Here is a 16,051-nt window from a genome sequence, read left to right on the forward strand (position 1 = left end):
TAACATGATGAAGGTAAGAGTAAAATCAAATGAAGTATGAATTGAGAAACTTAGACTTTGTTATTCATTCTAAAAACATTCAAACTTATCAAATATGAAGCATTAAGCTGATGTGTTGAGGGTTTTTAAACCTCATTTAAAACTTTTCAGTTCATTTTCAAGATATATTAGGATCAATATCAAATGTAGTTAACATTATTAAAGTTAACATTATAGTTAACATAATTTTAAGTAACATCAAGTATAAGCCTAATTGGCAATATATTTGAGTAATAAGATTTTTTTTTGAATGAGGAAGCCTGTATTTGTTTATTTATAAATCAAAACATTTTTTATAAACATATTAAATATGCTGTTTTAAGTTATTAAGAAAACATTATTAGCAAATCTGTGAACATGTTTGCACCTCATTTCAATTAATTTTCCTAAAACATAGGGATCAATTATATCAATTATAATTAATGCTCTTAACATCAGTTATAATACTTATAATTAACAAGATTTTAGAGTAATAAAATGTTTGTTTCTTTTGTTTTTTAAGAATGGGGAAACTTAAATGTACTTTATAATTCAATTTGTAGCACTCATGTTTACACTTAGCTCATGATTTATAAATAGCTTGTTTGACTTGCTGACCCGGGAAAGAGCCCTGAGCTAAGGGGATCCAAAGGCCCAGGCCTCCCTTCCTTTCGCAGGGCGAGGGGAGTTTAAGCTCAGGTCGATCTCAAAACTCCCCTGTTTCTTAGGCTAAGGCGAACTTCCTGAGAATAAGACATTTAGGAAAAGACTTCGGCTAATTTTGGCTAGTTTTGTGTGCGAGAGGTCCCGGGTTCAAATCCCGGACGAGCCCCCAATTATATGTTACGTCCTTTTAGATGTTAATATTAAACTAGGAGTAGATGACAATAACATACATCAGTTTAATGTGTGTGACAAGCGGATGGAGAAAGAAATCAACTGAATCAAATAATCACTGCAATTATTTATTGCCCATATATCCCATGAAAACCAGTGAAAATATATTATACAGTGAAAGAAAAATATTTACAATGATTAAATAATGAATTACCTGGGGGGAGAGGAAGTCGCGCGATATACATATACAACACTCAGATTGATATTTTGTATTAGTTCATTAGGTTCAGGAGAATGTGCTGTTTTCTGTATGTTTTGTTTTTAGTTAGAGCAGTTTAGTTAAGACGTTTGGTACGTTGAAGATGTTTCTTTTTATGCTTTTCTTTTCATATTTAGTTTAGTTTGGTGAAAACAGTTACTGAGTTTTGTTATATTTATTTCTTTGATTTAAGCACATTCAACTACTTCCTCTCCCCCCAGGTAATTCATTATTTAATCATTGTAAATATTTTTCTTTCACTGTATAATATATTTTCACTGGTTTTCATGGGATATATGGGCAATAAATAATTGCAGTGATTATTTGATTCAGTTTATTTCTTTCTCCATCCGCTTGTCACACACATTAAACTGATGTATGTTATTGTCATCTACTCCTAGTTTAATATTAACATCTAAAAGGACGTAACAAGGGTTTTTAAACCTCATTTAAAACTTTTCAGTTCATTTTCAAGATATATTAGGATCAATATCAAATGTAGTTAACATTATTAAAGTTAACATTATAGTTAACATAATTTTAAGTAACATCAAGTATAAGCCTAATTGGCAATATATTTGAGTAATAAGATTTTTTTTTGAATGAGGAAGCCTGTATTTGTTTATTTATAAATCAAAACATTTTTTATAAACATATTAAATATGCTGTTTTAAGTTATTAAGAAAACATTATTAGCAAATCTGTGAACATGTTTGCACCTCATTTCAATTAATTTTCCTAAAACATAGGGATCAATTATATCAATTATAATTAATGCTCTTAACATCAGTTATAATACTTATAATTAACAAGATTTTAGAGTAATAAAATGTTTGTTTCTTTTGTTTTTTTAGAATGGGGAAACTTAAATGTACTTTATAATTCAATTTGTAGCACTCATGTTTACACTTAGCTCATGATTTATAAATAGCTTGTTTGACTTGCTGACCCGGGAAAGAGCCCTGAGCTAAGGGGATCCAAAGGCCCAGGCCTCCCTTCCTTTCGCAGGGCGAGGGGAGTTTAAGCTCAGGTCGATCTCAAAACTCCCCTGTTTCTTAGGCTAAGGCGAACTTCCTGAGAATAAGACATTTAGGAAAAGACTTCGGCTAATTTTGTCAATAATATAGAGCATATTTAGACAGCAGGAGGAACCCAGGGGAAACCCATGCAGACACAGGGAGAACACGCAAACTGTGTACAGAAATACCAGATGGCCCGGCGAGGACCCGGAGCCAGTGGTATTCTTGCCCATTCTGGATAAAGGTGGAAGAAGGGGAGGAAGGGGGGTTTCTTTCAGACGAAGATGGTTGTAGAAAGGAAATAAGGATTTATATATAGTGACTTTGGGATCCTTTGATTGGAGGATTGGAGGTGATTAGCTATTGTGGACCAGCTGGGTCAATCATGAGCGTGTGCTCCACTCGAATTAGTTTAATATTAAACTTCATACATACTTCATAACAACTTCATAAATACAGGCCACAACTGAACTTGGAGAATGGTCTCTGAGTGGCGTTCTTCAAATTTAAATGAGGAACAGACTTGGGTCTATTGGTATGTGAGCAAGTTTTAAACATCTATAACCCCCTTAAAGAATATTTGGGGTTGCGAGACACAGCCATTGCTATTTCGGGGGTTGCGGGCTGAAAAGTTTGGGAACCCCTGTTCCAAAGTATCACATTAAACATGCAAAAAAAAAATGTATCTCTCTATTTCACAAAAGGTTCAATAACAAGTTCCATTAAAAACTGAACAGAAAAAAGACAATATCATAGGTCCATCTTTAAAGTGTAACAGACTATACAGTTCTCCTATGTTTAACTATAAACATGTCATAATCCAAAGTGGTTAATCAGACTCATCTGCTCTCAACAAAAACTATATCATTTATTTTTACATCACAAATAGAGTTTCACTGCATTTGCAAACACTCTTTCACACTCACACAAACAAACACAGCCTCACAAAACAAGAGATGTGTCACTGCATTCAAAGAAAGGGTACACACACACACACACACACACACACACACTCCAGTATAACATTTGCGGAAAACTCTTACCTTCAACAGATAACTTACAACTGCATTTAATATTGTGACACTCTTAAAACGGTTAATCCTCCAAAAGTGTAAATACAGTTATCAGTTATTCAACTTTAACTCTTTTTAATAATAAAAAAGAGCAGTGAAAAAATCTCTCTGTTCAACAGATGACAGAAAACTCGGAAATGATAAGTGTAAATAATGATAAGTGATATGTACACACTTTTATTTATTTCTGGGTGGGTTTGGCATATCTCAATATTTTTTTCTACAAAGTCAACCATATAGAAAAATGAATAAAACCTAGTTAAACTTTAATGCACCAACAGCTTTTCTTTTTTGTTAAAAGTATAAAACACAGCTGAATTGTGTACATTCAGTACTATTTAAAAAAAAAACTATAGACTAGTCATGCAGGTTGCGTCACTCATTTAGACGACAGCATGTGATGTTTTGGACAAAACCAACCAATAAGAATGTGATTTTCTTTAGCATGTGACTCAGACCTGTGCCTTTTTTAACCAACTTGCATTGTTTAACTGGATTTTCAGTAGTTCAACATTCTTGAATGAAGAGCTAAATATTGCAAGCACGCACTCACTCACATGCTTACACATACACATTTCAGAGAGCACATACTGTACATTCCATAGCAGGTCTGAAAACAACTGAACTTTTGAACAAAATGTCTGCAAATTAGATTTTACATTTGACATTTAACACCGTCTCTCCAATGTTCTTCGATTAAATTCTGATTTAGAATTATATTTCTCATCCTTAATAGGATATTTGAGAAGCATCTAATCATTTTATTAAAGAGTCAAAAGCCTGAATTTAAAAAAACTATTCAGCAGTTATTTGGTCTACGTCATACTCCGGGTCTTGGCGACGACTGCAGCAGCTTGTATTACGCGGTATCGCTCTCTGAGGTTGCGACGTCGCACATGTTCATTAGTGATTTCAAGAACGTTTGCTTCAGGAAACCAGCCTTTCTGTCCATCAGATAAACGCATCCCCTCATACCATCCTAAACAACACAAGAAGAGGTGAGACTGAGAAACAAAAACATTTTAAGGCAAGACACTGTAGGTGAATAGGGTTATACAATGAATTAACTAATAGTTATCAGCAAGAATCTACACTTGACTGACTACATAAAAAAATTACAACAAAAAAGTTTTCTAAATGTATTATAACCAAATATGCAAATGAGGGGAATTTGTATTTCTAAAAATTTGTTAAAAATTCAAAATTTTATATCAGAGTGAAAGATTTTTACAGAGAGGATTTTGGGACTCTCTTAACATACAAGAAATAAACACTAACCGGCCACTTTATTAGGTACACCTAACTAGTACTGGGTTGGACCACCATTTGGCTTCAGAACTGCCCTTTGTGGCATAGATTAAACAAGGTACTGGAAATATTCCCAAGAGATTTTAGTCTATACTGACATGGTAGCATCACGCAGTTGCTGTCAGATTTGTCAGCTGCACATGCATGATGCGAATCTTACGTTCCACCACATCCTAAGTTCTGGTGACTGTGGAGACCATTTTGAGTACAGTGAACTCTGTCATGTACGAGAAACCAGTCTGAGATGATTCGCACTTTGACATGGCATGTTATCCTGCTGGAAGTAGTCATCAGAAGATGGGTACACTGTGGTCATAAAGGGCTGGACATGATCAGCAACAATCAGCTGGAACCAGTCTGGCCATTCTCCTCTGACCTCTGGCATCAACAAGGCATTTAAACTGCTGCTCACTGCATATGTTCTCTTTTAGGAACTATTCTCTCTGAATCCTAGAGATGGTTGTGCGTGAAAATCCCAGTGGATCAGCAGTTTCTGAAACTGAGAACCAGCCAATCTGGCACCAACAACCATGTCATGTTCAAAGTATCTTAAATCTCCTTTCTTCCCCATGCTGATGCTCAGTTTGAACTGCAGTAATTCGTCTTGACCATGTCTACATGCCTAAATGCATTAAGTTTCTGCCATGTGTGATTGGCTGATTAGAAATTTGTGTTAACGAGCAATTGGTCAGGTGTGCCTAATAAAGTGGCCGGTGAGTGTATATGATAACAGATATATATTTAGCTATACAAGCTAAATGTCAAATTCCCTGACTTTCACTGACTTAAAAAACATCTGTTTAGGACACTTTAAAGCCAAAAACAAAGCAGGACTTGATGTTAATAGCATTAATACATGCATTCATTTTCCTTCGGCTTAGTCCCTTAGACATTAATACAACACTGATTAAAACATTAAATATTTTTTCATTTACACAATTCTAAGACTAAAAAGACTTAATCTTAAGATTAAAAAATGTCAACCTAACCTAATAATTAACTCACAATTACTGTACCTAATTAGCTACATTTTCTGTCAGCGACCATTTATGGCAGCTAATATAGACTACACTTTATGTGTTTTTTATTACAACGCAATACAAAACTGGTAAAAAAATAAATAAATAAATGGAAAAGTTAAACTTGAAATTACAGAAAAAATTCCTGAAATTCAACGTCTTTCATGACATAAAATATATATAATTCTCTCAATTTCAGTGTTTAGAATAGAAACTTTGAAACGCCATGTTATTGCAGAAATTCCATGACCTGTGTGAACCCTGTATATGACTGAAATTTTCCACAGTTTTTGGTAGAATAAAATATATTCAAGCAAATAATGTATGAAAGTATCTTTTTCCTTTAGAGAGAAAAAACTAAATCACTAAATCTCAAAACTGACAGTGTGCTTCTTGTGAAGGGAATGTGAATCGTTACACACCTTCATTGGTTTTGCGTATAACATTGATGATCTCTGTGCGCTCCAGATTTAATTCATCCGATTGTTTTGCCACATACTGCTCCACACACTGCACCTGAGGACAATCTGACATACAAAACCACATGTGATTCAAGAGCAACGTTTCGGAAGAGAGAACAGAATGTGATGGAAATCAATGTCAAGCACTAGCATGTCGGACATGAGTGAAATCCTGAGCAACTGGGACAAAAACTTACCCCAGTCTTCATATATGACTTCTTCTTGATCATTTTTGGGGTCGTCAGGATTTGGAAACACTGCCAACCATCTTTGTGAGTCAGATCTAATTGGTGAGATAAAAGATACATGACTTATGTATCATTAAAAGCAGCATATATCTTTACAGCCTGACTGAGTATAATATTCCTGGCCCTATGTATTCTATAAAGCTACCATATCCATTTATCCTAAAATGTATATCCTAAATTAATTGTTTCTTCAATGCATTGCAATGCAAACATGGACAATCCTATCGGTTCATTAATAGATCATCACCTGTTATTACGTACTGATGTCATTTATCTCATATGCGCTATGTCGTAAAAGAATACTATACAAACGAAGCAAGGGCGAGTAATTAAAATGCTCCAACTACTTAAAAAGTAGACAACTGTGCACAATTCACAGCATGGGAGTTTGCTGGACAGTCTTTCATTGACACTGAAGTACAGCTGAACCCGGAGACACTATTTCACTGCTAGGGAGACTGCACAATATATCGTTTCAGCATCAATATTGCAATGTGCGCATCTGCAATAGTCACATTGCAAAATCTGCAATGTTGAGTCTGAATTATATTCAACAAGGAGCTACTGAACACATGCAATTTATAGTCACAGCTAGGTTTAACCATATTAGAGTGAGAGTTATGGAAACCATCTTGGGGTTGCATGTGTTTTAAGGCCTGCGACTGAGCATTTCAAGAGAGTTTAAACATTTAGGCACAAAAGATTATGATGTTTGGAGGTATAACAAAGATCTATTGTATTCAATTATTGATATGAAATATTTACAATTTATGCAACAATGAAAAAGATGTTTCTTAAATAAAATTGTTCCAAAACTTAATACAAATGTCTAAATTTCAAAGCGAAAAAAGATTTATTTGCCAGATAATTTAGCTTGTTTAAGGAAAAACTCTTATTTCTTCTGAAAGTGAAAACAAAACAATATTTTTACTTGCCATGATACATAAATTTGAGATATTTGGACAAGAAACAAGACGAAGTCAATGTCTGTACTTGAATACTGTTAGACTGTGCTATTCAAAGCCATCCTTGTGAAACAGCATATACATATGACAGTATTTATCGCATAAAAATTTAACATTTCCAATGTCTTGCAGCCCTAATATACAGTGCATCCGGAAAGTATTCATAGCGCTTCACATTTTCCACATTGTCTACAGACAATTCCATTGTCTTCATGCTTGATTTGTGCTTTGACATGCACTGTCAACCCCGGGACCTTATATAGACAGGTGTATGCCTTTTCAAATCATGTCCAATCAACTGAATTTACCACAGGTGAACTTCAATTAAGTTGCTGAAACATCTCAAGAATGATCAGCGGAAACAGAAGGTACATGAGCTCATTTTAGAGCTTCACAACAAAGGCTGTGAATATTTATGTACAAACAATCTTTTTTCACTTTAATCAATTTTGGAATAAGGCTGTAACAAAAAAAAGGTGGAAAAAGTGAAGCGCTATAAGTACTTTCCGGATACACTGTATATAAAATGACAAGTGTATTTAAATTTGAAACATGCTTAAATTATCAGACTAAAAATGTATAGTGGATGAATCAAATGAATAGTATACTGTAGGTTTATTTATAACTTCACGCACTGTGAGGGAGCCTTCATGATTCTCTCCATCTGTCGTCCCTGGTGATTCTCCAGCAGCGTCAGACAGAAGCAGTGCTCTATGTTGGGCACAGCTGAGTTCTCATATGACTGCACCTGGACCAGCGAACGATGGGCATGATCCAGCACCACATACCGCTCAGCACTGCAGCACACAGAAACAGAGACACAAGTACATTAGTACAGTCCCATTCAGAAATCAAATGTCCATTAAATGAAATCAGGTGTGTTACTTTTTATAGAAATAGACAATAAATAAAGTATTACAGTGCCCTCCGCTAATATTGGACCTCGACTTGGTCTTTATTGGTTAACCTTTTAATCTTTTGCTCAAAATATGAATTTAATAAAACTGATGATGATTGATGACGGAAGATTTCAGAAGTTTTAGAAACATTTTCAGTGTTTTAGCCTTTTTTCTAATAACCCCTTTGGTTTTTGTGAAGCTCTACATGATTTTTTTTGCTCTTACTCATGTGTGATGAATGCCTGAGGGATATTTGCCTATATATTTCCTCATATATGAAGCCATGTGTAAAAGGAGGTCATGGTTGAACAACTTACTATGATAATCAATGTGGTATACTATAAAAACGTGACATCATTTTTACTTCAGAAATATTTTGCTTATATAATTTCACAGGGATAAAGAGTTTTTGGTAACTCTTTATTTTGATGGTCCAGTTGAGTATTAGTAGACTGTCTGCTTAATATCTGTTGATACTGCTCCTTCAACAGACATTTAACTGACTATAAGAAACATTGTGTCAAGAAACAATGTCAACTTACACTAACCCTAACCCTGACCCCAACCCTAACCACAACCTAACAGTCTACTTAATTGGCATGTAGATGCAATGTAACTTCATTCAACAAACGGACCATCAAAATAAAGTGTGACCTTTCTTTTTGATAGTGCGCTGTGCTGCCATTTGTTTACTCTTGATGAAAGTAGAGCTATTTTGTTTATATTTTCTGCAAAAGTTAATTAAAGGCATTTTGTATTACAAATATTTACCAAAATATTAGTGGAGTGCACTGCACACATAAACCTGATGTATGCTCAAGAATTTGCTTAGACCAAGATGAAAGAGACAAAGTGAAAGCATAACAGACAGGTTTTTCCAGCATTTTACCTTTTCTTGGTGGCAATGACAAGTAGGTCATTGAAAAGAAAGAGGTAGACGGGGGTGAATTTGGGGCGCAGGTTGCCCAAGAACGTTCCTCCTTTATTTACTTCCAGCACCTCTCCTTGTTTCTCCAAATAACGTGTTTGAGATATAATTGGCACTGCCTGAATATATAATATATATATCAATGATGAAACAATATTTCAACTAATACACATAAACATATAATGCATTTGTAATACAATCAAATCTTCAAAATGTTTGTTTGTTTTTTTGTGGATTTGGGTTTTTTAATAAAATAGTTATATGTATGTCAACATTCAAAAGCTTTCAATAATTTTTTTTTAAAAAAAAAACACATTTTATTTATCAAGATGAATTTGTCAAAAGTAACACTTTTAAAAAGTGCAACAAGACAATTAAATAACTCCCTGTGGAATTTACTACTTCAATTGCATATCATTTTAAGGGATAGTTCACCCAAAAACGAAAATTCATAAAAAATATGGGCCCTATCACACACCAGGCGCAATAAGGTGCAAGACGTGTTATGTTGTGATTTGTTGCTATTTTCAGACGAGCGCAGAACCTAATTTTTACGTTTTGCACCACGTTGTTTAAATGGCAAATCCATTTGCACCACTTTGTGGACTCATGGGTGTGCCAGTCTATAAAGGAGGTGTGATAAGGCGCATTGTTGGTACATTGATGTTTTAAGAAATAGACAGCACCACTGACCAACTGAAAGGGGTCAGTAGAGTTCCAAAATGCGTACAAATTGCTTAATTTATTCATGATAATTTACATTTGTAAAATGTTATTATTATTAGCAGTATTATTTATTCTATGCATATTTATATTTATTTGAATAAAATCAAGTTTAGTTTTGTCCACCTGTCGAGTTTTGGAGATGTATGCATCACTATACGGGATATAGAATGCACGTTTGGATATAACTCTTGGATATAATTTTTTGACTACACTGCGTTATTATTGTTCATTTATTCATTTGCTGGAAATTAGAACTGAATTTAGAAATAGTTTTGAAACAAATATTTGCACTTAACAAACTAAACTTAATATGTTGGCTAATGTCTTCAGTGGAGTGCGTACAACACTGTTTCCTTATCCACAAATGTAAAGGAGTAAAGTAAAGAGTAAAAGTAAGTAGGCCGAATGAAGGAGGCTCATTATTTGTCTTCGCACAGATCATCTGTTAAATTGTTGTCTCGCTAGTAAAGCATTCAGTTGTTTGTTTACAAAGTCCGCCATGTAAATAGCAAATGTGCCATGGTGTGATGCAACTGACTCTTGAAGGGAATGTGACATGAGACACTGATTGGTTTTATGCACATTAGACTTAAAACACACCCAAAACTCATTAAGAGAATAGGCACAACTCTGTTAGACCATGCTCTGGGGTGCAGAGCGTATTTTTCGGTCCTTCAAATAGCAAAAGTGGATTCGGACACGCCCTTAATGTTTTCGCGCCATGTGCTTTAGACTTTGCACCTAAATTGTTAAAATGGAGCCCAAAGAGTTAACAATTTTCAAAAGGTTTTCTTATACTATTCCCTAGCAAGGAAGCACAAATTTAAATAGTGACATAAAAATGCTACAAACATAAGTAATATGTTTCAGATATAACTGGTAAATAAATAAATAAATATTTTTTTAATCAAAAAGAAAAGACATTTCCTGATCATGCTGGACTACATGAGGTTTTAAGATTTCGCAATTCATAAACTAATTTGTAATAGGGCTGAATGATACTGGAAAAATCTGATATCGCAATATTTTATTGTTCAGCAATAAATATTGCAATATGAAAAGATGGTTTGAATAGCACCATTTGATGGTTTTCTGGTGACTCTATATATCTAAAAGTTCTTAAATCAAATAAAAATATTGTTGTTTTCACCTTAAGAAGAAATAATCTTTTTCCGTAAAAGAAGCTAAATTATCTGCCAATGTGGTAAGAAAAATATTTTTCTTTTCACTTTAATATGTAGATATTTGAACTAAAAACAAGACAAAAAATTCTGAATAAGAAAAACTTTTATTTTTGTACAAATAATTATATAAAATAAATCTTTTTTACACCTCCATACATCATCATTTTTGTGCTCAAATGTTCTGCTTTAAAAACACATGTGAACTCTACAAATCACATGTGTTCAGAGGCTCCTGGTCAACCATATTTCAGACTCAACATTGCAAATCTTGCGATGTGACTATTGCAGATGCAAACATTGCGATATCGATGCTAAAATGACCAAATGCACCAACAATACATGCCATTAAATACAATGAATCAGCAGCTCACCTTTAGTTTGTCGAATTCCAGCATACCATTAATCTGAATCAGTTCCTCCATCTGCTTCATTTTTCCAACCTGAGTATTACATTCTTCAATAATCTGTCAGGACAGGTGTGACAAGTTATTTAAAATCCTATGTGACAACAAATCAGTCATAAATAATTCACAGCTACAGCAAAGCATTCCTTTAATGCACACAGACGAATCCGAATAAAGAACAGCAAGACAACACTTATTTTGGTTCTATCCTAAAAAATTATAATTAAAGGAGTCAATGAATTCAGAATATTTCTACCGCTAAAAAATTCACTTTGCTAGCTTTTTTTGTTTTGTTTTTTACTCCATAACAAGACAGCGGGCTTATATAACGTTAAAAATGTCATTTGTAGTCAGAAGACCAGGATTTAACCTTGTTTTCCACTCTCCGCATTTTCCTTTAATCTTTCTCTCTAACAGGCTATTTCAAGAACAATGAGGTCCAGTCTGATCATGAAACGGCGGGCCAGAAGTGACTTTATAATGAGAGGAAAAAACAAGGCGCATCATTTACTTTGACCTTGGGATGTTTACCTTGGAGACAGAGTCCAGAGCTTTAGACGCGGTTTGTTCCTTATCCGTCCCAACAGCCGTTCTCTTCAGGATGTTCTGGAAGAAAGAGGAAAATCTGTATTTTGTGCATATTACGGGCACGTTATGGTTTGCAGTGCATAAATAATTGTGGAGACAAAAACAATGAACTAATTTTATGCTCCGCTGGTTCTCCCATTCATTTTCCTATTAAATAAATGCGTTTGTTAAAACATTGTAAGAAATTAAACCAACCAGCCAGGAGAAACACAGCATGACAAACTTTGATTTGCAGCTATGAAAATCAGACATGAAATATAAGAGAATGTGACAAAATACAATTCTAGAATAAGTGTGTGAAAATGGCTGCCATTATTATTAAATTGAGATTGTGAGATGTAGTAGACTGCTGTAGAAGTAATTGAGAAATAATTTTGATGATTAACTGACTGTTCTGGGGCTTTTTGTGTACTTTTTCTTTACTTATTATTGAATATTACAAAGACAAAGAAATCCAGGACTAATATGTACACCTCGCTTTTAATACATTTTTATTTTACATTTGTATAACCACATATAGAGTGCTCAGTGTATAAAAGTAAATCTATTTTTTATTATCATTATTTTTTATTGAACATTATACAATATTATATTCTTGCATATACATTAGATTAGTCAGTACTAAAGCCAAATCTGGAGCTTATCAACCAATATAATTTATAATAACATTACAAAAATTAGCACTAAATTTATATGTTAGGGAAAAATAGTAAATACATTTATTTTTAAAAATAAAAAATAAATCAAAAGAAGCAAAACAATATAACATTTTGTCTAAAAAAATGCAGTTTGTAATTTTTTGTTGGTGCTATATTTCACTTTAATTTAAATGTATTATGTTTTAATTTCAAAAAATGTTTAGTGACTAAAATGCTATTTAAACAAATATATTGCTTTAATAACTGTTTTGTTCAAAATAAAGCAAAATATTTGACCTATAGTCACTGAAAAATAAATAAAAAATATTTAAAAAATGAGATGTACTCACTTATGCTGAGCACTGTATGTATTGGTATACATATATAAATATATGTAACTCATTTCTAATAACTGATTTATTTTATCTTTGCCATGATGACAGTAAATAATATTTGACTAAATATTTTTCAAGACACTACTGTACAGCATAAAGTGACATTTAAAGGCTTAACTTGGTTAATTAGGTTATCTAGGCAGGTTAGGGTAATAAGGCAAGTTATTGTATAATGATGGTTTGTTTCGTAGACAATCGAGAAAAAATATAGCTTAAAGGGGCTAATAATATTGACATTAAACATTTTTTTTTTTTATTTAAAAAAAAATGAAACAAATAAGACTTTCTCCAGAAGAAAAAATATTACTCTTTAATATACTCTTTCCTTGCCTCGTTAAACATAATTTGGGAAATGTTAAAAAAAGAGAAAAACTTTTTAAAAAATATTTCTTTATTTATTTACATATACACAGAGAGAGAGAAGTTTTTTTTAACTAATATTCATAATAAATAATTTCTAAATAGCCACTTATTTTGGCTTTGCCATCATGACAGAATAGATTATTTTATTAGTTGCTTTGCAAGATACTTGTATTCAGCTCAAAGTGCATTTTTAGGACCTACTGTAACTAAGTTAATTAGGTTAACGAGGACTTACATAGCAGTGGTTTGATCTGTAGCCATCTGAAAAAAGAAATCTTTAGGGGGCTAATAATATTATTGTGGAAGTGGGTGGAGCTAAAGGTCCTGCTTTTGTCATGCTTTGTTCATCTCTGCTCTCCGATTGGTGAAATGGATTGAACAAAAGCTTGAACGATCCATCAGCAATCTCAGAACTCTCAACAGCTCAAAATATATCAACGTTTTTCACTAGTTAAATTTATTTGTTTACAGGGTCAATGCACATTACTCAACATTACTTTAAAATGTGCCAGTAATTACTAACATTTCTGTACTTTTAAATGTGGCCAAATAGTATTTTCATGATGAATAAAAATAAAGGCCAAAGCAAAACGTAGCTCTCATCCATAATAAAAACTAAGTGAGAGCTACGTGAAATGAAAATAACATTACACTTAGTATTTTATCATGACATTCGTATCACAAGCATCTGTGGCTAAAGAGTTCACCATGTTTTGGTTTATCAGATTATTTTGTTCTTTTTGTATTCCCTTCAGTACAGTAAGATTCAATATTTTCACAATATTACTGCAGAAAGACTTCAGTTTTTGAATTATTCATGGTAAATGAAACTGCTAATCCCTAAAAGCTTCCTTTTAAAGATACTGTGAAATTAGAATAATTGTTTTAATACATTTTAGTGCATTATGTTTGTATTAATGATATCTATAAGCTAGTGTGCTCCAAAACAGTGACAAAATTCTCATTTAGAAGATATAAACATCCAAAGTTTCCAGCCTCTCACTTCTGCGTAAATAATTTATTTTTTTATTTTTTTATTTTTTCTCATCAAATATTCAGACCAATCGAATGCTCTATAGTATCTGACCTGTCCCCACCCCCTACATGAAGCTTCTGATTTGATGCCCTTCAGTTCAGTCACTGGCAGAGCTGCAATAACAACAAAATGCTATTTGCTCTTTCATTTAAGGGGAGGGGCTTTGTCTGTCTTCATGTTTTAGTTGGTTTTAAAATGGTTGTAAATTTTAAAGAACTATTGCACATTTAAAAGGAATTCACAGGACCTTTTATATTGAATGGATGAACTGTGTAAGGAGAATAATAACACTTTATTTTGCCCAGTTCAATATTTAGTTTAAAGTCTTGAAATTGGTTGTTTATTGGATCTCCCATAACCCATAAGCATCATTGGGCACAGAGAAACAATGGTTTATTCATTGTGAATAAGGTATTACTTCTGTAAACCTGCCTGTTGTCCATTAATGAGTCAATCATTCACTCACCTCGATGAGCATTTTAATGCGCGTGATTCTCTGGAAGGGAAGCAGCAGGAAGGACATGAAGGGCAGTCGTTGACACTTGGGCGATTCCTGCAGTCGGGTGATCACTGTCGCAAACTGAGTGTTTGTTTGCCTGTGACAGATGTTGGTCAGTGAGTTTAATACAGTAGTCAACATTTGAAGTGGATCAACACCTTTTACTGTATCATCCATTTCAGCATCCATTCTTGTCCAAGGACAATTTTGAAAGGTTTTTTGATTCACTTCAAAGGTTGTCTACAGTATACATACAAAAAATGCTAAAATTATTTTAAGAAATCATCTGAGTCTTTGTTTTTGAGTGCTGATGTATGTTTTTCTTACATTAGATTACTGTAGGTCTTTTCCTGATAAATCTGGTTGCGTACATAGTCGATGTATGCCGGGAAATGATGTTGAGCATGATAATGGATGATGTCACAGATGTCAGAAATGATTATATTCTCATCTAAACGCTCCTCCAGGTCCTTCAGAAACCTGCAATGTCAATAGACAACAGGTATGTGTAGAGAACTTGTTTAACAGGAAATACAGCATTTTTCAGAGACCTGGACTTTTAGTTGATTCATCCTGAGACTTTTTAAAAATAATTAACATCAAACGCTGCCATCTCAGCAAATTTCGATGTGTTACACCTGGCAAATCCTTTGTGGCATTACATTAAAATGTATTGCAAATGTAGTCTATTGGGTTTCTTTATGAAAGGTAAACTAATTTGTGCCGCTCTGGAAGTGCTGTTTCAGCATATCCAAACTGCAAATGTCATTACTGCACACTGAAAGACGCTCACCTTTCACTGACTTCTTGGATGCGAATAATGTTTGAGAAGAGAGTTTTTTTGTCCATGATAATGAGCGTCTCGTTCAGTTCACTTGACTCCACAAAATGCTCTGTTAGCACACGCAGAGATCGCAAATATGACATCTCTGATGTAATCACCTCAAACATGCTCTGCACACATAGAAAAAAGAAAACAAAAGTATTAATAAATGCCATTTACTCTGTAAATTTTCAACAAAATGTTAAATGTTTACATGTGCAGAAATAGCTCATATTTTTTTACACACTTTTCATTGGCTTATTCCCTGCTGTCCCATCCAAGTACTAACCAAGCCAAACCCTGTTTTGCTTCTTATATAAGATGAAAGTGTGTATGCTCAGGCTGAAATAGCTAATGGTAA

At 33.6% G+C, this 16,051-nt stretch overlaps 1 protein-coding gene across 3 annotated transcripts in view; it reads right to left on the reverse strand.

Moving 5' to 3' along the window:
- Positions 1 to 2,980: 2,980 nt before the first annotated feature.
- The window catches only part of arhgef15b (Rho guanine nucleotide exchange factor 15b), a 36,807-nt gene continuing 23,736 nt past the window's right edge, over positions 2,981 to 16,051 (reverse strand). For all 3 annotated transcript variants that reach the window (XM_021472529.3, XM_009306724.5, XM_021480307.3), the window contains 10 exons: positions 15,661 to 15,821; positions 15,195 to 15,347; positions 14,835 to 14,964; positions 11,880 to 11,954; positions 11,316 to 11,408; positions 8,996 to 9,153; positions 7,843 to 8,004; positions 6,192 to 6,277; positions 5,956 to 6,060; positions 2,981 to 4,185 (listed from right to left, as the gene is read on the reverse strand). In XM_021472529.3, the coding sequence (XP_021328204.1) occupies positions 4,022 to 4,185; positions 5,956 to 6,060; positions 6,192 to 6,277; positions 7,843 to 8,004; positions 8,996 to 9,153; positions 11,316 to 11,408; positions 11,880 to 11,954; positions 14,835 to 14,964; positions 15,195 to 15,347; positions 15,661 to 15,821 (1,287 nt within the window). In that variant the 3' untranslated portion in view covers positions 2,981 to 4,021. The remainder of the gene's footprint in view (positions 4,186 to 5,955; positions 6,061 to 6,191; positions 6,278 to 7,842; positions 8,005 to 8,995; positions 9,154 to 11,315; positions 11,409 to 11,879; positions 11,955 to 14,834; positions 14,965 to 15,194; positions 15,348 to 15,660; positions 15,822 to 16,051) is intronic.

Source organism: Danio rerio, chromosome 12 (assembly GCF_049306965.1).
Source record: "Danio rerio strain Tuebingen ecotype United States chromosome 12, GRCz12tu, whole genome shotgun sequence".
NCBI classification, from domain to species: Eukaryota; Metazoa; Chordata; class Actinopteri; order Cypriniformes; family Danionidae; genus Danio; species Danio rerio.